At 45.3% G+C, this 25,361-nt stretch overlaps 1 protein-coding gene across 3 annotated transcripts in view; it reads left to right on the top strand.

Annotated features, from left to right (window-relative positions):
- Nucleotides 1-25,361, top strand: part of oca2 (oculocutaneous albinism II) — a 526,553-nt gene that overhangs the window by 398,212 nt on the left and 102,980 nt on the right. For all 3 annotated transcript variants that reach the window (XM_043692287.1, XM_043692289.1, XM_043692288.1), the window contains exon 19: nt 23,317-23,444. In XM_043692287.1, the coding sequence (XP_043548222.1) occupies nt 23,317-23,444 (128 nt within the window). The remainder of the gene's footprint in view (nt 1-23,316; nt 23,445-25,361) is intronic.

The following is a 25,361-nucleotide window of genomic DNA, read 5'->3' as shown; positions in this document are numbered from 1 at the left end:
GGGTTGGCGGTGATGTACTGATGGGGGTGGGCGGTGATGTACTGACGGGGTTGGCGGTGATGTACTGATGGGGGTGGGCGGTGATGTACTGACGGGGTTGGCGGTGATGTACTGATGGGGGTGGGCGGTGATGTACTGACGGGGTTGGCGGTGATGTACTGATGGGGGTGGGCGGTGATGTACTGACGGGGTTGGCGGTGATGTACTGATGGGGGTGGGCGGTGATGTACTGACGGGGTTGGCGGTGATGTACTGACGGGGTTGGCGGTGATGTACTGATGGTGTTGGGCGGTGATGTACTGACGGGGTTGGCGGTGATGTACCGACGTTGTTGGGCGGTGATGTACTGACAGGGTTGGTGGTAATGTACTGACGTGTTGGCGGTGATGTACTGACGGTGTTGGCGGTGATGTACTGACGGGGTTGGCGGTGATGTACTGATGGGGGTGGGCGGTGATGTACTGACGGGGTTGGCGGTGATGTACTGATGGGGGTGGGCGGTGATGTACTGACGGGGTTGGCGGTGATGTACTGATGGGGGTGGGCGGTGATGTACTGACGGGGTTGGCGGTGATGTACTGATGGGGGTGGGCGGTGATGTACTGACGGGGTTGGCGGTGATGTACTGATGGGGGTGGGCGGTGATGTACTGACGGGGTTGGCGGTGATGTACTGATGGGGGTGGGCGGTGATGTACTGACGGGGTTGGCGGTGATGTACTGACGGGGTTGGCGGTGATGTACTGATGGAGGTGGGCGGTGATGTACTGACGGGGTTGGGCGGTGATGTACTGACGTGGGTGGGCAGTGGTGTACTGACGGAGTTGGCAGTGATGTACCGACGGGGTTGGCAGTGATGTATTGACTTGGATTGGGAATTGATGGTGGACAAGTGACAGAGTAGGAATAAACAGCGTACAGCAGGGAGCAATCCTTGGAACCTGCCTAACAGTAAGATATATTCATACTTTAACTGAGACTACCAAAGTAATATCTCCAAGTTGGGAGCTGAGACAAAGCTGGGCGGGGAGGGTGACCTGTGAGGAGGATGTAGTGATGGTCTTTCACTGTGATCTCCACAAGTTGAGTGAATGGGTGAACGGGTGGCAGGTGAAGCAGGATGTGGGTAAGTATCAGATTGGGGAGAAAGTGAGGTCTGCAGATGCTGGAGATCAGAGCTGAAAATGTGTTGCTGGAAAAGCGCAGCAGGTCAGGCAGCATCCAGGGAACAGGAGATTCGACGCTCCGGGCATAAGCCCTTCTTCAGGAATAAGTATCAGATTATCCACTTCAGTCGCAAAATCAGAAATCAAAACCACAGTTTATTGTCTCAATGATGATAGATTGGGAAAGGGAGAGGTGCAACAAGACCTGGGTGTCCTTGTCTGTCTGTCGGCATGCAGGTGGACCCGGCGGTGAACAAGGCAAATGGTGTGTTGGTTTTCAAAGCGAGGAAATTCACGTACAGGAGCCAGAATCGAGAGTGTGGTGCTGGAAGAGCACAGCTGGTCAGGCAGTATCCGAGGAGCAGGAGAATCGACATTATCGGCAAAAGTCCTTCATCAGGATTGAGGCTGGGAGCCTAGGGGGTGGGGAAGTAAATGGGAGTGGGGTGAGGCTGGGGGGGAAGATGGCTGAGAGTGCAATAGGTGCTACTCAGCTACCTTCCCCCCAGCCCCACCCTCCTCCCATTTATCTCTCCATCCCCTTGGCTCACAAGCGCTTTTGCCTGAAACATCGACTCTCCTGCTCCTTGGATGCTGCCTGACCTGCTGTGCTTTTCCAGCGCCACACTCTCAACTCTGACCTCCAGCATCTGCAGTCCTCACTTTCTCCACAGGAGCAAGAATGTACAAGGTCTTGGTGAGACCACACCTGGAGAATAGTGTTCAGTTTTGGCTACCTTATCGGAGGGAGGATGTTCTGGCTCTGGGTGGAGAGCAACAAAGGTTTCCCAGGCTGAGTCCTTGATTGGTAGGATTGAAATATGAAGAAAGACTGAATCCATTAGGACCATATTCACTGGTTTAGAAGAATCAGGAGAGGGATCCCTTTGATATCTATAAAATTCTAGTAGAACTAGACAGGATAAATGCAGGAAGAATGTTCCTGATGACTGGGGTGTCCAGAACCAAATGTAAAAGTCTAAGGATTCAGGATAGGCCATTTTGGATTGAGATGAGGAGGAGTTTCCCCCAGAGAGTGGTGAGTCCATGGAACTCTCAGCCACAGAAAGCCTTTGAGACCCAAATGTTGAATGTTTTCAAGAAGAGCTTTTGAGTCTAAAGGGATCAAAAGGTATGGGGAGAGAATGGGACCTGAGTCCTGAGATGGATGATCAACCATGACATGATGGAGCTAGATGAAAGAGTCAAATGATCTCCTCTGTCTCCTATTGTCTACACTTCTCTAACCTCAGCCTCATTGTAATTCCCCAAACTCAGAGCTGCTGAGACTATTTATATTACACCCTACACTACCCTGGACCCGTTTCTGGAGTGGAATAAATCAGGTTACTCAACCGAGTGGAGATTGAATTCACAGAATCCCTACAGTGTGGAAACAGGCCCTTCGGCCCAACAAGTCCACATCAACCCTCCAAAGAGCAACTCACCCAAACCCATTCCCCTGACATTTACAGCTGACTAATGCACCTAACCTATACATCCCTGAACACCATGGGCAATTTTAGCATGGCCAATTCACCTAACTTGGATTGTGGGAGGAAACCGGAGCACCCAGAGGAAACTGATGCAGACGCGGGGAGAATGTGCAAACTCCACATAGAGAGTAACCCGAGGTGGGAATCGAACCTGGGACCCTGGTGCTGTGAGGCAGCAGTGCTAACCACTGAGCTCCAGTGCCGTGGTGATTGAAGGTTGACCTTTTGATTCTGATGATTTTTGTGATTTAGCCAACGGCTAGGCAATCTCATGAGCTATCAAAGGAGCACTTCTCAGATGCCTTCCTTGCAGTTTGGTCAACTTCAGTACAATTTATAACAGTTTGCTGCCTTCTGTGCTGCCTGCTCTCTGTGCAACGAAAGGCAATCTGTATAAACAGCGCACATTTTGCTCCAACAAACAGGCCAAGGGAAGTTCCCTGGTTGATTCTGTTAGACATATTCACTGAAATGTACTGCAACAAAGGAGCCAGTCAGCCTTATGTAGCGATGTCAACTCTATGAAAGGGTGGTTGTGATTAATCTCACATCCTGCTTGTCATCTTTAACACTGCAGGGTGCTCACCTTCAAATATTTTGAAAATTAATTATGGAAATTTAATGTCCTTTTCAAATAGGGAATTCTGGGCTCTGACAGATCATGTTTCATAGAACATAGAACATAGAAAAGTACAGCACAGAACAGGCCCTTTGGCCCACAATGTTGTGCCGAGATTTACTCCTAAAATAAATTATAGTAACTTAATCTACGCACCCCTCAACTCTCAGCTATCCATGTGCATGTCCAGCAGTTGCTTAAATATCCCCAATGACTCAGCTTCCACTACCACTACTGGCAGTGCATTCCATGCATTCACAACTCGGAGCACAAACTGACTTTCTATGTGACCCTGTTATACACAGTCAAGGATGTGACTACAGTAGCTTGGTCTGTAGTGTCAGCATCGAACACACTCCCGGTTCAGTGGATTAAATTCCCACTAAATCATTATTCTGCTTCCCTGGCGATCCCTGGCATCCCCCAGCCATCCACAACTTTGACAGAAGATCAGAGGAGACCCCATGACCATACTAAAAACAGCCATTTCCACCTTTAGTTTGGATCTTCTGTTAATATTGTGAATGATAGGGATTGGGGAATCTTCTCATGTATTTTGACTGAAAAAGCACAGGTGTAACTTTTTTAAAAATTTGCTATTTACATCACTTGCCCTCGATGAAGACACCCTTGAGTAAGGAAGCAAAATAAAATGGAATTCTGCAAGAACAAAGCCAAGTTTGGTACCCATGGGAATGAACCTTGGGTTCATGTCACACTACAGGTGACCCCATTGCACTATACACACACACTCAAAGTCACTCACACTACACACGCACTCCTACAGACCCACACACTCACGCAGGCCCTCTTATTCACAAGCTCTCTCTCATACACTCACACACACATCCCCTCCACACACACCCTCTCACAGACATATATCTCTTTACACTCACTCACGTATACACCCACATGCAAAGGTTTGTGGGGTGAATTTGTACTTGCTGAATTACACTTTATTTTGCTCAAAACCTGCATGAATCTATGTAAGATTCTGTCAATCCATTTTTAAGATTAGAATCAATCTGAACATTGTGGCACAGGCAGTCTCACACAGGGCACCTCACACCTTCAATGCATTATCTGGGCCGACATGATACAAATTGTTAAAGTTCACTTGAGAATGTAACTTTTTTTTAAATGTTCTGCGATTTACATATGAAAGAACTGAAACCAACATGATCATTGTAAAAGATGAGAGACTTAACTAACAATCCAGGTCTTTTTCAATATATAATTTCAGTTGCATCACATTGTAAACTTGTGCTGTAAATGCTGTGTTTTACAATCTTATCCTCTACAGCCACCTGATGGGGAGTCACACTCCGAAAGCTAGTGCTTCCAAATAAACTTGTTGGACTATAACTTGGTGTAGTCTGATTTTTAGCTTTGTACACCCCAGTCCAACACCGGCTCCTCCAAATCTTGACTAAGATAGACTGTTCAGTGTTCAGTTAGAAATGAGTTTTTCTTTTGAGCTGATGCACTAACCAGTAGACAGAAGTAGCTCAAAGTTGCTTCCCACTGGATCATTACAATCAGTGGTGAGAGTAGGCACTCTTTCTTGGAAATTCACATTATAACTGGAAGGCTGTTAGATAAAGTGGAGAAAAAAAAATCCTATGTTTATAGAAAACCCAGGCTAGACCACATCTTGTGCACAGTTCTGTACTGTGTCGCACTTTTTTTTGTGGTAAATCACTGTTTTTTTTCCGGTTTTTGACATCTCAATTATATTGAGAATGGGTAGGAAACATCATTTGTGTGACAGTCTTGCAGTAATCAGGGGGAGTTGCTTATTGTTTCCATGATCCTCTGGAATGTAATCTGGTAATGTCCAACCATGATACAGTTATATGAACTTGCGTATTAGATATTAAAAAGTAAAGTGGGGTGGCAGGGTGGCTCAGTGGTTAGCACTGCTGCCTCACAGTGCCAGGGACCCAGGTTCGATTCCTGCCTCGGGTGACCGTCTATATAGAGTTTGCACGTTCTCCCTGTGTCTGCGTGGATTTGCTCCAGTTTCCTCCCACAGTCCAAAGATGTGCAGATCAGGTGGATTCAAGATCAGAGTGGTGCTGGAAAAGCACAGCAGGTTAGGCAGCATCCGAGGAGCAGGAAAATCGACATTTCGATCAAAAGCCCATTGTTTCTGATGAAGGGCTTTTGCCTGAATCATCAATTTTCCTGCTCCTCGGATGCTGCCTGACCTGCTGTGCTTTTCCAGCACCACTCTGATCTTGACTCTGATCTCCAGCACCTGTAGTCCTCACTTTCACCTAGGTCGGGTGGATTGGCCATGCCCGTAGTGCTTGGTGCATTAGTCAGAGGTAAATATAGGGTAGGATAGGGGAATGGGTGTGGGTGGGTGGGTTACTCTTCAGAGAGTCAATGTGGACTTGTTGGGCCGAAGGGCCTGTTTCTATACTGGAGCGAACCTAATTCAAATCAATGCCTGATTTCTTTCTGCAGTGTTCTTGCTGTGTGCTGTAATGAAATATAATCAAGAATGTTCACAAAGGATGATGATTTCAACTCTCGGTGAGAAGAAAAATCTCTCTTTTAAGCAACATCATATGAGGAAATCAGGGAAGTTTAAATCTGCAGCACCTCTAGCTGACAGGAGACATATGTAAATTAGATGCAGGACACCCTCAGAGGTACGAGAAAGCTCAGAATGAGTTGGAATTGGAGCGTTGGAGTGGTCCTTTAAAAGTACATGATTGCCAGAAGTGTTTTCCTTGCTGGATATTTTGACACTTCAAGCCTCATCAAAACTGAAGGAGTTCAGCTTTATAGATTTTCACCATTCTTGGAATCCTCGATCGTGTATAGTTATTTACCACCAACCTGTTCAGCGATGTTATGAAACACCTTCTGGAGTAGATGGGACTTGAATTCGAGCTTCCTGGTTCAGAGGTTCGGACACTACTACTGCAGCACAAGAGCCGCTCAAATTCCCTTTCATAGCGGATAATTGGAATAAAGTCAAGCAGTTCTCACTTTAAGTTGATACCAGAAGGTTTTGCTGTTGATGTTTTGTTGACTTTGGGATAATAGTAAATCAGCAGGTCTCATTAACTCAGTGATTTGGGGCATCCAGTCTTTCCAAAGGCAAGCTGCTGCTGTCATGGTAACCACAACAGTCAATATCAAAGAGAGGTTTATCATGAAAAAGGGTGGCAAAGATCACAGATGCATTCAAGTGTGCGACTGATGTTTCTTTCCCACAGAGCATCGTTTAATATAAAAATACATTTTCAATCTAATTTCTGTCACGTTTTGTTCAACACCTCCATCCACTTCCCATCAGCCTCACAGTGTCAAAATAATTCCTCTTAGTTTTAACCCATTCCCATCAGAACCTTAAAGTGAAGGAACCCATTCTTTTTGTCATCCTTTTATTTAAAAATAGAGCTACTCCCCATCAGGAATTGTACTGGAGTGTTCTGCAAGTGAAGATATTGTGTTCAGGAGTCTAGAGAAAATGTCGCTGGGACATTAAACCATTGAGAAGTTAGTTAAGGGAGACACGGTTCTTCTCTGGTGATTGGAACACCATGCCCAGTATCTTTCACCAAATACATAGTCATACTGAGTGTTCCAGGCTTCAGCAGTGTAGAGGTCAGTGCGCTAAACCACTGCTGCACCCTCCTTGTCCGCGGGTTTGGTTTTGAGGTTAGGGTTGGAGTGGCGGACTGCAAGTTGTGAGGGCGGCAGTTGGAGTAGGTGAGAGAGGTGGACAGGTTGAGGTAGTCGATGTTACGGTGGCCGTTAGGAGAGTTGCCACAGTCAGTGGGGGGGTGGGAGGGAGGAGCGCCTTGTTTGACGCACCGACCTCTACACCACTAAAGCCAGGCACCAACTCGCAGACACCTCCTCCTACTGTCCCCCCTTGGACACGACCTCACCTCCCATCACCAAACAATCATCTCCCAGACCATCCAGAACCTCATCACCTCAGGAGATCTCCGACTTCATAGTCTGGGAACCCCCACTGCCCGGTTCTACCTTCTACCGAAGATTCACACACCTGACTGACCCATGTCTCAGACTGCCCCTATCCCACTGAACTCATCTCTTCCTACCTCGACACCGTCCTGTCCCCCTTAGTCCATGAACTCCCCACCTACGTTTGGGACACCACCCATGCCCTTCACCTCCTCCAAGGGTTTCATTTCCCCAGCCCCCAACGGCTCATCCTCACCATGGACATCTAGGCCCTGTACGCATCCATGACAAAGGCCTCCAAGCCCTCAGTTTCTTCCTTTCCCGATATCCCCACCAGTACTCCTCCACCAATACCCTCATCCGCCTGGCTGAATGGGTGCTCACCCTCAACAATTTCTCCTTCTAATCCTCCCACTTCCTCCAAACCAAAGGTGTAGCCATGGGCACCTGCAGGGGACCCAGCTATGCCTGCCTGTTTGTTGGCTATGTGGAACAATCCATCTTCCACAGTTACACTGGCACCATCCTCCAACTGTTCCTCGCTACATCAATGACTGGATCGGCGCTGCCTCATGCTCCCATGAGGGAATCAAACAGTTAATCAACTTTATCAACACCTTCCACCCGGACCATCTCGGACATCTCCCTCCCCTTCCTGGACCTCTCTATTACTGTCTCCGATGAGCGACTAACCACGGACATCTGTTACAAGCCCACCGATTCCCATGGCTGCTGAGACTACACCTCCCCCCACCTTACGGCATGTTGGCTCAGCGGTTAGCACTGCTGCCTCATAGCACCAGGGTCCCAGGTTCAATTCCCCCTCGGCGACTGTCTGTGTGGAGTTTGTACATTCTCCCCGTGTCTGCATGGGTTTTCCTGCGGGTGCTCCATTTTCCTCCCACAGTCCAAAGATGTGCAGGTCAGTTGAATTGGCCATTCTAAATTGCCCATAGTGTTAGGTGCATTAGTCAGAGGGAAATGGGTCTGGGTGGGTCGGTGTGGACCTGTTGGGCCGAAGGGCTTGTTTCCACACTGTAGGGAATCTAATCTACCTCCTGTAAAACCGTCATCCCTTATTCCCAATTCCTCCGCCTGTGCCGCATCTGCTCCCAGGATGACCAATTCCACCTTAGAAAATCCCAGATAGCCTCCTTCTTCCAAGATTGCAATTTCCCTTCCAACATGGTCGATGATGCCCTCCAGCGCATCTCCTCCACTTCAGGCAGTGCCATCCTAGAACCCCACTCCTCCTAACGCAACAAGGACAGAACCCCCTCCCAGTCCTTACCTTCCACCCCAATATCCTCCACCACTTCTGCCACCTCCAAACAGACCCCACCACCAGAGACATATTTCCCTCCCCACCCCTACCAGTGCTCCAGAGAGACCATTCCCTCTGCGACCTCCTCGTCTCACATCCAACTCCCACCACCTTCCCTGCCACTGAAAGAAGTACAAAACCTGTGCCCACATCACTCCCCTTCACCTCTGTCCAAGACCCCAACAGAAATTTACCTGTACCTCCACCAATATCACCCGGTGTGGTCTCCTCTACATCGGGGAGACAGGACACCTCCTTCAGAGAACATCTCTGGGACACCTGAACCCACCAACCCCACCTACCTGTGGCTGAACACTTCAACTCCCCCTCCAACTCTGTGAAGGATATGCAGGTCCTGGGCCGCCTCCATTGTCAAACCACTACCTCCCAACGCCTAGAGGAAGAACACCTCATATTCCGCCTTGGTTCCCTGCAACCATACGGGGTCAATGTGGATTTCAACAGTTCTCTCATTTCCCCTCCCCCCACATTGTCCCAATCCCAAGCCTCCACTGCCCTCCTGACCTGTCCATCATCTTTCCCACCCATCCGCTGCACTCTCCTCTCCGACCCATCACCTTCTCCCCCACCTTCATCTATCTATTGCATTCCCAGCTACCTTCCCCCCCCCCAGCCCAGCCCCCTCCCATTTATCTCTCAGCCCCTGGCCCACAAGCCTCATTCCTGATGAAGAGCTTATGCCTGAAACATCGATTCTCGTGCTCCTCGGATGCTGCCTGACCTGCTGAGCTTTTCCAGCAACACACTTTCGATTCTGATCTCCAGCATCTGCAGTCCTCACTTTCTACTAATTACCACCTCAATCCGTTAGTTTGAGAGATCAGGGTGTTCAGAAGGTGGCAACGCAGGTCAACAGAGTGGTCAAGATGGCATACGGCATGCTTTCCTTCATTGGACAGGGTATTGATTACAACAGTTGGCTGATCATATTGTAGTTGTATAGGACTTTGGTTCAACCACATTTGGAAAACTGCGTGCAGTTCTGGTCGCCGAATTACCAAACTGGTGTGGATGCTTTGGACAGGGTGCAGAGGAGGATGTTGCCTAGTATGGAGGGCTCTAGCTCTGAGGAGAGGTTGAGTAGATCAGGATTATTTTCATTGGAAAGAAGAGGGTTGAGGGGGACCCTGATTGAGGCCTACAAAATCATGAGAGGTGTAGACAGGGTGGATAGCAAGAAGCTTTTCCCCAGAGTGGGGGACTCAATTGCTAGGGGTCACCAGTTCAAAGTGAGAGGGGAAAAGATTAGGGGAGACATACGTGGAAAGTTCTTCATGCAGAGGGTGGTGGGGGCCTGGAATGCGTTGCCAGTGGAGGTGGTAGGGGCGGCAACATTGGCGTCATTTAAGGTGTATCTAGGCAGATGTATGAATGGGCAGGGAGCAGAGGGATACAGATCCTGAGAAAATAGGTGGCAAATTTAGATAGAGGATATGGATCGGCACAGCTTGGAGGACCGAAGGGCCTGTTCCTGTGCTGTAATGTACTTTCTTCTTTGTTTTATCTGGACTAGGAGATTTCTGAATTTAGAAAATAGTCTATGTTTCTATTCTTCTGAGCAAAACACATGACCTCACATTTTCCCACATGCTATTCCATCTGCCACTTCTTTGCCCACTCCCCCAACCTGTCCAAATCCTTCTGCAACCTCCCCCCTTCCTCAATGCTACCTGTCCCTCTACCTATCTTTGTAACATCTGCAAACTTAGCCAGAATGCCCTCAGTTCCTTCATCTAGATCATTAATGTATGAAGTGAAAAGCTGTAGTCCCAATACTGAGCCTTGCGTAACACCACTTGTCACCGGCTGCCATCCTGAGAAGGACCTTTTTATCCCCATTCTCTGCTTTCGGTCAGACAGCCAGGTTTCTATCCATGTTAGTACCTTGCCTCGAACACCATGGGCTCTTACACAGCAGTCTCCTGTGTGGCAGCTTGACTTCTGGAAGTATAGACAGATAACATCTATCTTTGGTCCAACATGCTCATTACCCCATATAGAATTATAACCGATTTGTCAGGCATTACCACCCATTGATGAAACCATACTGACTTTGCCTTATTTTACTGTACACTTTCAAGTCTTCAGAAATCTCATCCTTCACAGTGGTCTCTATAATCTTATCTACGACTGAGGTCAGGCTAATTGGCCTGTCATTTCCCATCTTTTGTCTTACTCCCTTTTTAAAAGTGGGGGGGGGGGGTTACACAAGTGATTTTCAGGTCCTCTGGGACCCTCCCTGACTGCAATGATTCCTGAAAGATCACCACTCATACATTCATTATCTTTTCAGCTATCTCCCTTAGAACTCTGAGGTGTATTCCATCTGGTCCAGGTGATTTAACCACCTTTTGTCCATTCAGTTTTTCTAGTACCTTTTCCTTGGTGATGGCTGCGATAATCACTCCTGCCCCCCAACTCTCTGGAATCTTTGGGATATTACTCATGTCATCCACCGTGAAGACTGAAACAAAATACTTGTTAAGTTCCTCCTCCAATTCTTTGCTCCCCATTACTACTTCTCCAGCATCATTTTACAGTGGCCCAATGTTCACTTTTGACTCTGTTTTACCGTTTATATATCTAAAGAAACTCTTGCAATCTTCTTTCATATTACTGGCTAGCTTACCATCATATTTAATCTTCTTATTTCTGTTCTCGTTATCCTCTGTTGGTCTTTGTAGACTTCCCAATCCGCCGCTTTCCTGCTGCCCTTCATTGTATTATATGCTTTCTCTTTCTTTTATGCTGTGTCCCTGGCTACCCTTGTCAGCCATGGTTGCCTCGTCCTCCCTTTAGTATGTTTTTTTCCCTAGGGATGAGTTTTTGCTGTGCCTTCCAAATTACTCCCAAAGACTCCTGCCATTGCTGTTCCACTGCCTTTCCTGTTAGGTTTCTCTCCCAGTCAATTCTGGTCAGCTCCTCCCTCATGCCTCTGTAGTTTCCTTTATTCAACTGTAACACCGTCACCTCTGATTCCAGCTTTTCCCTCTCAAACTGCAGAGTAAATTCGATCATGTTATGGTCACTGTCTTCCTGAAGAAGGGCTTGTGCCGGAAACGTCGATTCTTCTGCTCTTTGGATGCTGCCTGACCTGCTGCACTTTTCCAGCAACACATTTTTCAGCTCTGATCTCCAGCATCTGCAGTCCTCACTTTTTCCATGGTCATTGTCTCCTCAGGGTTCCTTCACCTTAAGCTCCCTTATCAAGTCTGCCTTATTGCACAACACTAAATCCAGTATTGCCTGTTCCCTAGTTCCCTAGAAGCTGCTCCAACAAGCCATCTCATAGACATTTCACAAATCCCTTTTCTTGCAATCTACTACCAACCTGATTTTCCCAGTCCACCTGCATGTTGAAATTCCCCCATGATCAGTGTAACCTTGCCTTTCCTACACGTGTTTTCTGTCTCCTGGTGTATCTTGTGCCCCACATCCTGACGACTGTTTGGAGGCCTGTACGTAACTCCCATTACTGTTTATTTTGCCTTTGCGGTTCTTCAACTTTACCCACACAGATTCAACATCAGCGGACTCTACTTTATTTCTTACTATTGATTTAATTTCTTTTCTTACGAATGAGACAACCACACCCCCTGTGCCCACCTCCCTGTCTTTTTGATATGATGTATAACCTTGGATATGTAGCTCCCAGTTCTGCTCCCCTTGCAGCCATGTCTCTGTTATGCCCACCACATCAGACCTGCCAATTTCAATCTGTGTCACAAGCTCATTTCCCTTGTTTTGTATACTGTGTGCATTCAGATATAACATCTTCAGTTCTGTATTTACCATCCCCCTTCTCAATCTCCTTCCTTTATCCAGTGTGCTTGAAATTTGACTCCTTACAGTTTCCAAACATTCTGTCCTATTTTGTGTTCTTGAGACTTTAATAACGGCTCCTGAGTTCTCCTTTCTTTTCATTTCTTCATATTTTTCCGTACAGTTGAATCCACCCCTACAGATGTTAACCTGCTGCTTTGTTGCGCATTGGCCATTATACTTTGTGGAGTTTTACTCTTCCCTTACCCCCATATTTTCTCATTTAAAGTCCTGTTGACCACCCTATTTCCTCTTTTTGTTAGAACACAGGTCCCAGCTCACTTCAGGTGGAGACCATCCCAATGTTACTAATCCCTCCTGTTTCAATAGTGATGTCAGTGTCCCTTTTTCCTAGACTACTCTTTTAATCACGCGTTTACTTCCCTTATCAATTTGCCCAGGGGTCAGAAATTAATTGGAAATGATAATCTTTAATTTAATTCTCAGTTCCTGATAATCCCCTAAATAGGTGGCACGGTGGCTCAGTGGTTAGCACTGCTGCCTCACAGCGCCAGGGACCCGGGTTCAATTCCCACCTCAGGTGACTGTCTGTGTGGAGTTTGCACATTCTCCCCGTGTCTGTGTGAATTTCCTCCAGGTACTTTGATTTCCCCCTACAGTCCAAAGATGTGCAGGCCAGGTGAACTGGCCATGCTAAATTACCCATAGTGTTAGGTGCATTAGGCAGGGATAAATATAGGGTAGAGGAATGGGTATGGGTGGGTTACTCTTCGGAGGGTTGGTGTGGACTTGTTGGGCCTGTAGGGAATCTAATATAGCTGAAAATGTGTTGTTGGAAAAGTGCAGCAGGTCAGGCAGCATCCAAGGAACAGGAGAATCGACGTTTCGGGCATAAGCCTTAGGGCTTCCTGAAGAAGGGCTTATGCCCGAAATGCCGATTCTCCTGTTCCTTGGATGCTGCCTGACCTGCTGCGCTTTTCCAGCAACACATTTTCAGCTCTGATCTCCAGCATCTGCAGCCCTCACTTTCTCCTCGGGAATCTAATATAAACAGGTTCTCTCTTATCTCGCCTGTCCTGTTTGTCTCAATGTGGACCACAACAACTGGGTCCGCCCCCTCCCTCTCCAATATCCTTTCAAGTCAGTCAGAGGTACCTCTCACCCTGGCACTGGGCAGGCAACATACCCTGTGGGACTCTCACTCCTGCTTAAAAAGGGTGCTATCTATTCCCCTAATTATAGAATCCCCTACAACTATCACTTGTGGTTTTCTCCCCCTCTCTTGAATGACCTCCTGTATCACAATGCCATGGTCAGCTCTATAGGGAGGGAGAGACTTAAGCAATCTCTCCTAACTGCAGTAGGTTAACAGGTTGAGTAGAAAAATTAAAACGCAAGTGAATTGTACATTTGCAGCTGATTGATTCAGCTTTGTTTTGTCTTTTTTACACTTGCTTCAGCCTTTTACTGTGGCTGTTCACCTATCTTCTCAACTTCAAAGGAATATGAACTGCATTATAAAAAGAATCGCACTGAATAATTCCAACCTGGATCTTTTATGCAGCTGCCTGCTCTGTTGCAACCATTTAGACTGATACTTTTAAGACTTAATTCACAAAGGAATTGAAAATACAAAAGTACTCAGTAGTTTTGAAACATGCTCGTTTTTTTAAATTGCTTGAAGTCAACCAAAACTTACATGCAGAGGGAAAACCTGTCAGAGCAGCGAAATCCTTTTGCAAAAGGAGTGTGAAGAGCTGAATTGAAATTCAGAACCACTTGTTCTCAGTGAGCATTTCAGACGTGTTACTGTTCTGTGAAAGCCAATTACTGTCGCAATGATTGGATAGATTTATTAGGAACTTTACTCCATTGTTTGAAGTTGCAAAGGTAGGAGATAATCAAATCAGTGGCATTGTCTTCAAAACTGGAACTAACCCAACCTCTACAATTCTACTGCTCAAGAGGATATGAAATTAGATTAGATGCAATCACTTATATCATGAAAACCTTGGTTTAAATAAGAAGCAGTATTAGCATCTTGATGTTATGGGATAAAGCTGATCAAAGATTTAGTTGAACATAATGATTTCTTTACTGCTGTGATGGAAGTACTGTTGTCACCCAGGGAGGACGCTGATCTAAATTATACAATTGGGATTTGGGGATACTAGAGACTTGCTGAAACTGTGTTGCATATTTCATTCAATTCTGTTTTGGCGAAGGAGCCATTTCTCGTCCATTTCTCTGAGCATAGACAAATTAGGAGTAGTTTAGGATAGAAGCACATGGGATCAGATTTTATGTCTCTAATGACTGCTTCTTGGTTCTCAGAGACAGAGAAAATGGAAGGAGGAATAGGCCATTCAGCCCTTCCAATCTGCTGCACCATTCAATATAATCATTGTGGATTGTCCAACTCAGTACCCTGTTTCTGCTGTCTTCCCATACCCTTTGGTCTCTTTGGCCCTAAGAACTATATCTAGCTCCTTCTCAAAAACATTCAACGTTTTAGCCTCAACCACTTTCTCTGCTGCCTGAAGTTGTTATTTGGCCCCTGTATCTCTCCGCTGATCAATTTGTATCTTTCTAAAAAAAAACCTCGATTATCCGGCAATCGATTGTCTGAATTTCAGATTATCCGGCAAGACCGCAAAATCCCGACGCTTGGCTAAACTATGAATTGCCGCATTCAATTATCCGGCATTCGATTAACCGCATGAAATACTCCCTGCCCCGTGTCCTTCGGATAATCGAGATTCCTCTGTAAATAGTTAATCCAGGTCTCTCCCCTTTGAGTCGGCAGTTTGCTGGATCATGGTGAGCAGAATGCTAAAGGCTCAGGGGGCACTGTTTCTAAGATGAAATGCAACTCGGAGGCAGCATCTGCCCTTTAAGGTGAAAATAAAAGATCATGGATCGAATTTTACAGGAAATCAGCTTTAGAGTTATTTTTTGTCGAGTTCCATGGAGGGTTTCTGTCTCTGAGGCCTAGCAGGTTGTTTTGCACTATCGTTCCAAACTTGCTTTGTTAACCAGCCACCACGGCACACCACCCCGCCTTGTCTGATGCACCCTCTGTAGACAGATGTACTCACCGCTGTCAGAAGATCCAAGGACCCCCTGGCTCCATCTTTAAAAGGCCTTTTGTCCATCCACTCAGTCTGGAGCTGCCCAGCAATGTTCAAGGCAATTGTCTCAGACATGACAGACAAGGGCAAATCAATGCACTGCTTTGTGGTCAGCAGCCTGTAACCAGGATCACTGTGGGACAACATGGCATCAGAGTCAGCCAGTCTGCCCCAAAGTCGCTACCCACTGGTTCATTTATGAAAGGACAGGTCTTCTTCTTTATTTTTGGAGGTTTTCTTTTGGAAAAGAATATGATGGGACCAGTACCTATTTCCCAGGATGCTAAGTTGTAATTCCATTAACATCAAATTTGGGGTGACAATCTAACAAGTTTCTGAAGGATTTCCTCTTTCATCATGTTCTGTATTCCATGCAGCATTTCGTGAAACCCATCCCAACCTATAAAGGTATCCTCAAGAGTATACTTGTTGCTCCATTAAATTTAAAGGTTTTATTGTATGTAACCAGATTTAAGTGCCACCTTCTGGATTTCTTTAAGAGCTCAGCATGGTGGAACTTTCATTCCATGTTTGCAAAACTACTGGCATCACCTCAAGAACATTGTGTTAAATTTATGTCCTGCCAAAAATGCCCATTGAATGTTTGCTCAGTGTGTTTTGAACCCAGTAGTTATGCATTGGTGTCTAATATGAAAAAGTGTTAATTTTAATGCTTGTCCCCATTGACACACCTCCATGCCAGAAATCATCCAGGACAAATCTGTAGCTGCAATGCCACAATTGTATGTGTTTGCTTTTGGTACACGTGTTACATTTATCATTGGTGAAGTTACACAATTGAAACCCAGATGGGAATGTAGAGTTGTAGCTCCTTATTCATTAATTATAACTAAATGATAATTCAATTGGGATTGTTCACTAATTACAAATTAGGCAGAGACAAATAAAATGAACTGGAGGTGACAAGAAAAAGACACCAAGTGCTGCTCTGTCAACGTTTGAATGGAAGTGAAAAAGTTCAGTGAGTCATTTTGAACTCCACGTTAAATCTGTTTCACTTTCCACAAATGCTGTAGAGTTTCTCCGCCACTTTCTGTTTTTATTTCCATTTTTCGGTATCTGCAGTACTTTAGTTTGATACCGGATAACTGTATGCAGTTTGGCCTTCTCTCTTGAGGAAGGATGTAACTGCATTGGAGGCAGCTCAGAGGAGAACTAGATTAATTCCAGAGATGAAAGGCTTATTTTATGAGGAAAGATGAGCAGTTTAGCCCAATACATGCTAACGTTTCGAAGGATGGGAGGAAACGTATTTGAGGAATATCAGATGCTAAAAGAGATTAATAAGGCAGATATTTCCACTTAGAGTCATAGAGATGTACAGCATGGAAACAGACTCTTCGGTCCAACCTGTCCATGCCGACCAGATATCCCAACCCAATCTAGTCCCACCTGCCAGCACCCGGCCTATATCTCTCCAAATCCTTCCTATTCATATACCCATCCAGATGCCTCTTAAATGTTGCAATTGTACCAGCCACCACCACTTCCTCTGGCAGCTCATACCATACACGTACCACCCTCTGTGTGAAAAAGTTGCCCCTTAGGTCTCTTTTATATCTTTCCCCTCTCACCCTAAACCTATGCCCTCTAGTTCTGGACTCCCCGACCCTATCCATGCCCCTCATAATTTTGTAAACTTCTGTAAGGTCACCCATCGGCCTCTGATGCTCCATGGAAAACAGCCCTAGCCTGTTCAGCCTCTCCCTATAGCTCAAATCCTCCAACTGTGGCAGCATCCTTGTAAATCTTTTCTGAACCCTTTCAAGTTTCACAACATCTTTCCGATCAGAAGGAGACCAGAATTGCATGCAATATTCCAACAGGGGCCTAACCAATGTCCTGTACAGTTGCAACATGATCTCCAAACTCCTGTACTCAATACTCTGACAAATATACGAGGCTAAGAGGCAGATTTAAAACTGAGATGAAGAAGAAGTATTTCTCTCAAATGTCAATAAATCTGTGGAACTCAGTCCCGTGGAGAATGGTGAATGCCGGGACACTGAATACATTTGAGGAGGAAATAGATGAATCTTTAATTGGTAATGGTTGAAGGCTCATGGGGAAACTGGAGTTGAGGCTGAGATGAGATCAGCCATGGTCAAATAGAATGGCAGAGCAGGCTCAAGGGGCCAAATTGCCTATTCCTGCTCCTAGTTCTTTTGTTTATCTGAATGGAAGTGAATAGTTCAGGCATATAACCCTTCAGAAATTGAAAAGAAAATTGCAGATGAGCAGAATTTAAAAGGAATAGAACAAAGGTAAAGGAGAGGAAACACGAGCATTACAAAATGACCTGTAAAGAGCTTAACCGTCCATGGAAATATTAATCAGGAGGGCTATGCAAGTGTTTTTTTAAATTCACTCATGTGGAGTGGGTGTAGCTGGCTGGCCAGCATTTATTGCCTCTCCCCATTTGCCCCTGAGAAGGTGGTGGTGAGCTGCCTTCTTGAACCACTGCAGTCCACTTACTATGGGTTGACCCACAATGTGCTTAGGGACGGTTTTGATTCAGCAGTACTGAAGGAATGAGAAACTATTTTTCCAAGTCTCTGGGTGATGTGTGGCTTCGAGGAGAACTTTAAGTTGGTGGTGTTCCCATGTATTTGCTGCCCTTGACCTTCTAGTTGGAAGTGGTCATGGGTTTAGAAGGTGCTGTCTGAGGATCTTTGGTGAACTTCTGTAGTGCATCTTGTAGGTGGTACACACTGCTGCTAATGAGCATCGATGGTGGAGGAAGTGGATGCTTGTGGATGTGGTGCCAATCAAGTGGGCTGCCTTATCCTGATTGGTGCCAAGCTTCTTCTTTGTTGTCGGAGCTGCACCCATTCAGGTGTGTGGGGAGTATTCCATCACACTTCTGTCTTGTAGATGGTGGACAGGCTTTGGGGAGTGAGCAGGTGAGTTACTTGCCACAGTGTTCCCATCCTCTGACCAGCTCTTATACCCAGTGTATTTATTTGGAGAGTCCAATTGAGTTTCTGGTCAATGATAACCCCCAGGATGTTGATAGTGGGGGAATCAGTGACAGCAACACCATTGAATGTGGTTAAATCATCTCTTATTGGAGTGGTCATTGCCTGGCATTTGTGTGGCACGAGTGTTACTTGCGACTTGTCAGCCTAAGCCTGGATATTGTTCAGATCTTGTAGCATTATTCAATATCTGAGGAGTCGCAAATGGGGCTGAACATTGTGCAAAGATCAGCGACTGTCCCCACTTCTAACCTTACAGTGGAGGGAAGGCCGTTGATGAAACAGCTGAATTTGATTGGATCGAGGATACCACCCTGAGCAACTCCTGCAGAGATGTCTTGGAGCTGAGATGACTCACCTTGACCAATCACAACCATCTCTCTATCTTAAAACAAGATATACAAGATGTTACTGGGACTCAAGGGTCTGAGTCATAAGGAGAGACTGGATAAGCTTTTTTTCACTGGAGCGTAGGGGGTTCCCTCGATCTTTTCCCTAGGATTGGAGAGATCAAAAGTAGGGACATAATTTTAAGGTGAGAGGAGAAAGATAGTGGATTGTGTGTGGGATGAACTGCCAGAGGAAGTGGTAGATGCAAATACAGTTACAACATTTAAAAGACATTTGAACAGGTACATGAATGGGAAAGGTTTAAAGAGATATGGGCCAAACACAGGCAAATGGGGCTAGTTTAGTTTGGGAAACTTAGGTGGCATGAATGAGTTGGACTGAGGGTCTGTTTCCATGCTGTATGACGGTGATTCTGAGTATGATTGAACACAGTTTCCATCTTTTTTCTTCAGAACCCTGTTGTAACAGTGGGCCTCACAGACAAGTATTCCACGAGGTTCTTGCAAAGATTTGTAGCTCAGGTTGTGGATGTGGTTGATGGTTAGCTCGCTGAGCTGGAGGGTCATCATGCAAACGTTTCTACTTGGAGAATCTTGATTGCTCTTAGCTGGGAACATTCCTGAAGAAGGGCCTGTGCCCGAAACGTCGAATCTCCTGTTCCCTGGATGCTGCCTGACCTGCTGTGCTGTTCCAGCAATAAAGTTTCAACTTTGATCTCCAGCATCTGCAGACCTCACTTTCTCCTCTTAGCTGGGAACAGGCAGCTTGCAGCATTTCACCACGAGTTTTCTCCTTTGGTCTGGCAAAGCATGCTGCTAAAATGTGGTCAGGTAGTTTCCTCACAACTGATTATCGTTAACAACACTTTGTATCTCATTTCAGCCTTCAGTGCTCCCAGGTTTAAGTGTGTCCCCAAGCCTCACTGTAAGTGCTGTAGGTGGTCATGCAATATTATCTTGCCGTTTCATGTGCTGCCTACTCTGTTGAGGACTGCAGATGCTGGAGATCAGAGTCTAGATTAGAGTGGTGCTGGAAATGGGGCTGAACATTTTGCAAAGATCAGCGACTGTCCCCACTGGTCGCATCCGAGAAGCAGGAAAATCGACATTTCGGGCAAAAGCCCTTCATCAGGGCTTTTCCTGTCTACTCTGTTGACCAAGCCCTTGGGACAAAGTGAGAAACCAAAAGTGCTGGAGAAACTTAGCAGGGTTGGCAGCATTTGTGGAGAGAGAAGCAGACTTATATTTTATGCCTTTCATCAGAATTGAAAGCAGCTAGGACCTGGTGGTATTTGTGCTGATGGCGGAAAGGTTTGGGTTTGAGGGTGGTTCCTGATGAAGGGTCCTGCCCGAAATGTCGATTCTCCTGCTCCTCCAATGCTGCATGTCCTGCTGTGTTTTTCCAGCACCACGCACTCTCTAGCTGCAGACAGTGCCTAGTGAGAGAAGGAAGAGGAGAAGCAGACAGAGGTATTGCTGAGGATAATCTGGGAGAACGCTGAACGCTGAGTGGGTCTAATAGGAAGTGTGAGTCATTGTAAATGGGTTAGCTGTGCTGGGACCATCCCATACCTAGCTAGGCATGTGGGGGTGGATAATGAACACGGGGAAAGGGACCGAGAAAGTAAGGCTGAAGTGGGCTCGCTGTGCCAGCCAGTGTACCTCAGCAATGCCCATTCGGAATGTCAGTACTGTGCCATACTGCTGAAGAAATTGGCTTTCCTGCAAACTTTGGAACCTCTGCCCTTTCTCATTGTTCCATTGTTAATTGCATAAGTTTCCAGTTTCAGTGTTTTATGCCATTCGACTAACTCACTAAAATTACTACCTAACAACTATCTGCCAAATTGTTGCTTGTTCATTGTCATAATGTCTGATTTTATCATACCTAGAAGCAAAAGCATAACTGTAAAATGTCAAAAAAAATTACATTCTTTAAAGCCCTACTTTCAAAACAAAAATTCACCTTTTACTTTTAGTCATCACTCTTCGTCCAATTCTAATTTTCTTTGCACATTTTATGACTTCCTTTTCCGTCTGTTTGTTCTATCTCCGACAGATGGATTTATATTACACAGGCCTTGGAGCAGATTGTCTGCTCATCCCATTAGCACAATATCTTGGCAGAAACTAATTAGGTAGAAAACAAATACAAATAAAGGGTAAAATAATCTCTTAGAGAACCCACATTCTGTAAAGAAACAACATAATAAGGACATAAGAACTAGGATCAAGAGTAGCTTACTCAGTCCTTGATCCAGCTCTGCCATTCAATAAATCCATGATTATTTCAAATCGCTTCTTACCCGTATACCTTTCATCTCCTTATTTCTCCAAAATTTAACTATCTCTGCGTTAAAGGTAGCCAAAAATGTTGTTTCTGCTGTCATTGAAGGAAGGGAGTGCTAAAAACTCTTGAGCGCTAGACGATTAATCCAGAGTCTGGATAGTGTTCTGAGGACCCAGGTTTGAATCCCACTGAGGCAGATGGGGGAGTTTGAATTCAATGGAAATCTGGAATTGATGACCATGAAAATCCACAGTTGAATGTCTGTAAAACCCATCTGGTTCACTACTGTCCTTTAGAGAAGGAAATCTACCATCCTTACCTCGTCTGGCCTACATGTGACCCCAGACCCACAGCAATGTAGTTGACTCTGGGCAATTAGGGATGGGCAATAAATGCCAGCCCAGACAGGAGTGCCCTCATCCTGTGAATGAATAAAAGGAAGAAAAATAAATCCTCCCATTTCCTGAGACACATGTACCTGGGGGTCCAGGTAATCAGGTGACTGAAGATAGCTGAACAGTGGAGAAAGCTGTTAAAAGGCTGATGGGAACCTTAGCCTCATCAACAGAAGCAGAAAGTAAAAGGTAAAATCACCATAGTTCGACCAGACCACGGAGCTGCGCTCTCATGGTGGTGGTTGAACCTGAGGGTCACCACACCTCAAGCAAGGGGAGAGTTTGAGAAGGAGAGTTCATCACGGTTACGTCAGCCAGTGCGGGAGTTGAACCCGTGCTGTTAGCATCGCCGTCCAGCATACGGAAGGAAGGAAGTTATAAAAGTTGCTTTGATTTCACTCTGGGGGGCACTCCAGCCAACTGACAGAACAACACTTTAGGTTTTATTGTTGAAAAGTGTGGTGCTGGACAAGCACAGCATCCGAGGAGCAGGAGAGTCGACGTTTCGGGCATAAGGACTTCATCAGGAATGTATGTCAAGGCCTGAAAGAGAAAACAGCGTAAATGTACTGGTAGAAAATGTGAAATTCTTTGGTGACATGGAGAAACTAAGATTGTTTGTTTTCTTATAAAAAAGCATTCCGGCCAACATGCAGAACCTTTACGTGTTATATGTCAGATTTGATTTTTCAATGTTATCGATTTAAATTCAATTGAAAAACAACTACTGTACAATCCGAAATCTCATTCAGCTCACTGATCTACATTGACTCCCAGTTCAACAACAGCTCCATTTTGTGTGAACTGGGCCCCGAGAAACATCAACTCAGTGAAAGGAGCTCTGAAATGAGATGTGCAAAGAGTTGTCCTCGACTGACTGGTCCAGACTGGCACATTCCAAGCTCCATGATGAAAGATGCACTCAAGCTTGAAATAGCTCCCTCAGAGATGCCGTGGGGAAAGTTTACTGTCTAAGGCCACTCAACCCCAGTTATTGAGGGGCTGGTAACTTACAGAACCGCTTGCCTCTGTGCTGGTAACCCAAACTCCAATATGGCTTCTGGTCCTGGCTGACATCCATGACTTTGAGATTATACTGCACAGAGTTGAATAGGCAGCCCTACTTTTCTTTGCTGCACTCTTTATCCTCATGGAGGCACTTTATATTTGTTACGAACCTCGTTTTTAGTAATGTTGTCCACTCATTCCTTGTCCAACACCATTAAAAAAAAAAATCCTGTTCAAGCAACTTTCTCTTTTTTTGGCTTTACTGTGTTCAAATTGACTGCAACATCTGGCTCTTTAGCAGTGAGTCTGGTTCAAAAATAATCGTTTGATTGTGAAATCTATTGGGCGTTTCTGAGGACCTGCTAAAGTGTTATATAAAGGCAGGCTGTTTGTTTCTCCTTGTTTTTTTTTGTCTTTTCAAGACAAACGCTAAATAACACTTGCAGCTCTAATTGCGATATGGAACTACAGCTGAAATATAACAAGAATACACAATTGGTTCTGTCGGACTGAAAACCAAGCCACCACCTGGAAATTCGAAATCATTAATTGTTTTAATTTGCATCAGTCATTAGCTTTTGGCAGCGCTTTTGCATGCACAAAGTGAGCTGCTGTTTCATATTTATCACACACAGTTTGATAGCCAAAACTGCAAGGAAAATCATTTCAAATGAAGCTCCGAGAGATCGCTTTGATTGAATTTGTGTTATTCTGTTATATTGATGTTACATATTTTGTCTGAAGCATTGTTCTTGTATTAACCATAGATGTGCATTTTCAATAGGTTGGATCGCAATGTTGGGTGCAATATGGCTTCTGGTCCTGGCTGACATCCATGACTTTGAGATTATACTGCACAGAGTTGAATGGGCAACCCTCCTTTTCTTTGCTGCACTCTTTATCCTCATGGAGGTACTTTATATTTGTTACGAACCTCGTTTTTAGTAAGGTTAAGAGCTCAGTTCTCCACTCTCAAACACAGGAGCACAATCATCTGGGCCACCAGGGGCCAATCATCTGGGATTGGGGTGAGGAGGAATTTCTCAATGGGTTGCGGATCTTTGTGGAGTTTATTCCAGACAAAGTTAAAACTCACACAACACCAGGTTATAGTCCAACAGGTTTAATTGGAAGCACTAGCTTTCGGAGCGACACTCCTTCATCAGGTGGTTGACAACCGAAAGCTAGTGCTTCCAATTAAACCTGTTGGACTATAACCTGGTGTTGTGTGAATTTTAACTTTGTCCACTCCAGTCCAACACCGGCATCTCCATATCATATCTATTCCAGATAACGTACTGACCAGAGTTTCTAGCACTGTGTCAGGTGATGCAGGAACTTAAGCTGACGACTTCAGAATGTTTGATTCTGCCAACGGCCTGCCATTAGATTTTTATGTTTGTATCCTAAATTAGGACAAACAGTTAAGATGTGAGCTTGAGAAGATGTATTTGCAAGGGACATGGGAAGACTAAGTGAACAGGCAAACTATGGCAGATGGAGTACAGTGTTGGAAAACCTGTAGGCAACAGAAACAATAGGAAGAAATGAGCACAGAATTAGCTGGTGCAACTTGCAAGGGACCTTGTCTATCCCATGGGGTGTGAGAAATAGAATATTTAAGGAAGAAGGATAATGATAATATTGGAAGTTGATGCTGTTGTCCCTTAGGAGGAACTGAGCATGCCAGCAAGCATTGCTCGAGGAGACAATTTTAACTAGACAAGAATTGGCTCATGAAAGGGAACGTGGCAATGAGAAACATGAAGTATCTGATAAGAGGTGTGAGAGAATAGAGTGCCTGGAATTAGGGCTGAAGTAGATCTTGGGAACTTGCTGGAATATCACCTGTACAGTGCTGGCATTAGACATAGACTACACTCCATCTCATATGTTTCTGTTATAATGGACACTGCAGGAGCATGTTACCAGCATACACTCATTATTTGTATACCACAATCACCTATTCAGTTCCTCCTAAATGCAAGCATATCACTTCAAGTATTTCTATAAGACTCACGCCCTAAACCTATGCCCTCTAGTTCTTTTCTCTGGGTTGGGGGAGTTCAGAACTAGAGATCATAGGTTTAGGGTGAGAAGGGAAGGATATAAAAGGGACCTAAGGGGCAACATTTTCACGCAGAGGGTGGTACATGTCTAGAATGAGTTACCAGGGGAGGTGGTGGAGGCTGGTACGATTACAGCATTTAAAAGGCATCTGGATGGGTATATGAATAGGAAGGGTTTAGAGGGATATGGGCCAAGTGTTGGCAAATGGGGCTAGATTGGATTGGGATATCTGGTCAGCGTAGATGAGTTGGACGGAAGGGTCTGTTTCTGTGCTGTACATCTCTATGACTCTATAATAGTTGCAATGTTGCTGTTAGGCTAGCTTTTAATTCCCGGGTTTTTAATGAGTTTAAATTTCACCATCTGGTGGAATTGAATCTCTGCCCCCGGAACGATAGCCTAGTGTTTGAGATTACTCATCCAGAAACATTACCATGACAGAAGTGCCTCCTGTTTACATTGTTTGATTTGGTTTATTGTTTTTCTTTAAATGTGTAATAAACTTTTATTTTATTGTTAAAACCAAACCTGCACCATTGTAGCCTGATGTTTCAACAAAGGACTGCCACATTATATTAGAGTCATAGAGATGTACAGCACGGAAACAGACCCTTCAGTCCAACTTGTCCATGCCGACCAGATATCCCAACCCAATCTAGTCCCACCTGCCAGTACCCGGCCCATATCCCTCCAAACCCTTCCTATTCATATACCCATCCAAATGCCTTCTAAATGTTGCAATTGTACCAGCCTCCACCA

The sequence above is a fragment of the Chiloscyllium plagiosum genome, chromosome 6 (assembly GCF_004010195.1).
Source record: "Chiloscyllium plagiosum isolate BGI_BamShark_2017 chromosome 6, ASM401019v2, whole genome shotgun sequence".
NCBI lineage: Eukaryota > Metazoa > Chordata > Chondrichthyes > Orectolobiformes > Hemiscylliidae > Chiloscyllium > Chiloscyllium plagiosum.
Note: the sequence above shows the minus strand (reverse complement) of the source record. Positions and strands in the feature narration are given on the sequence as shown.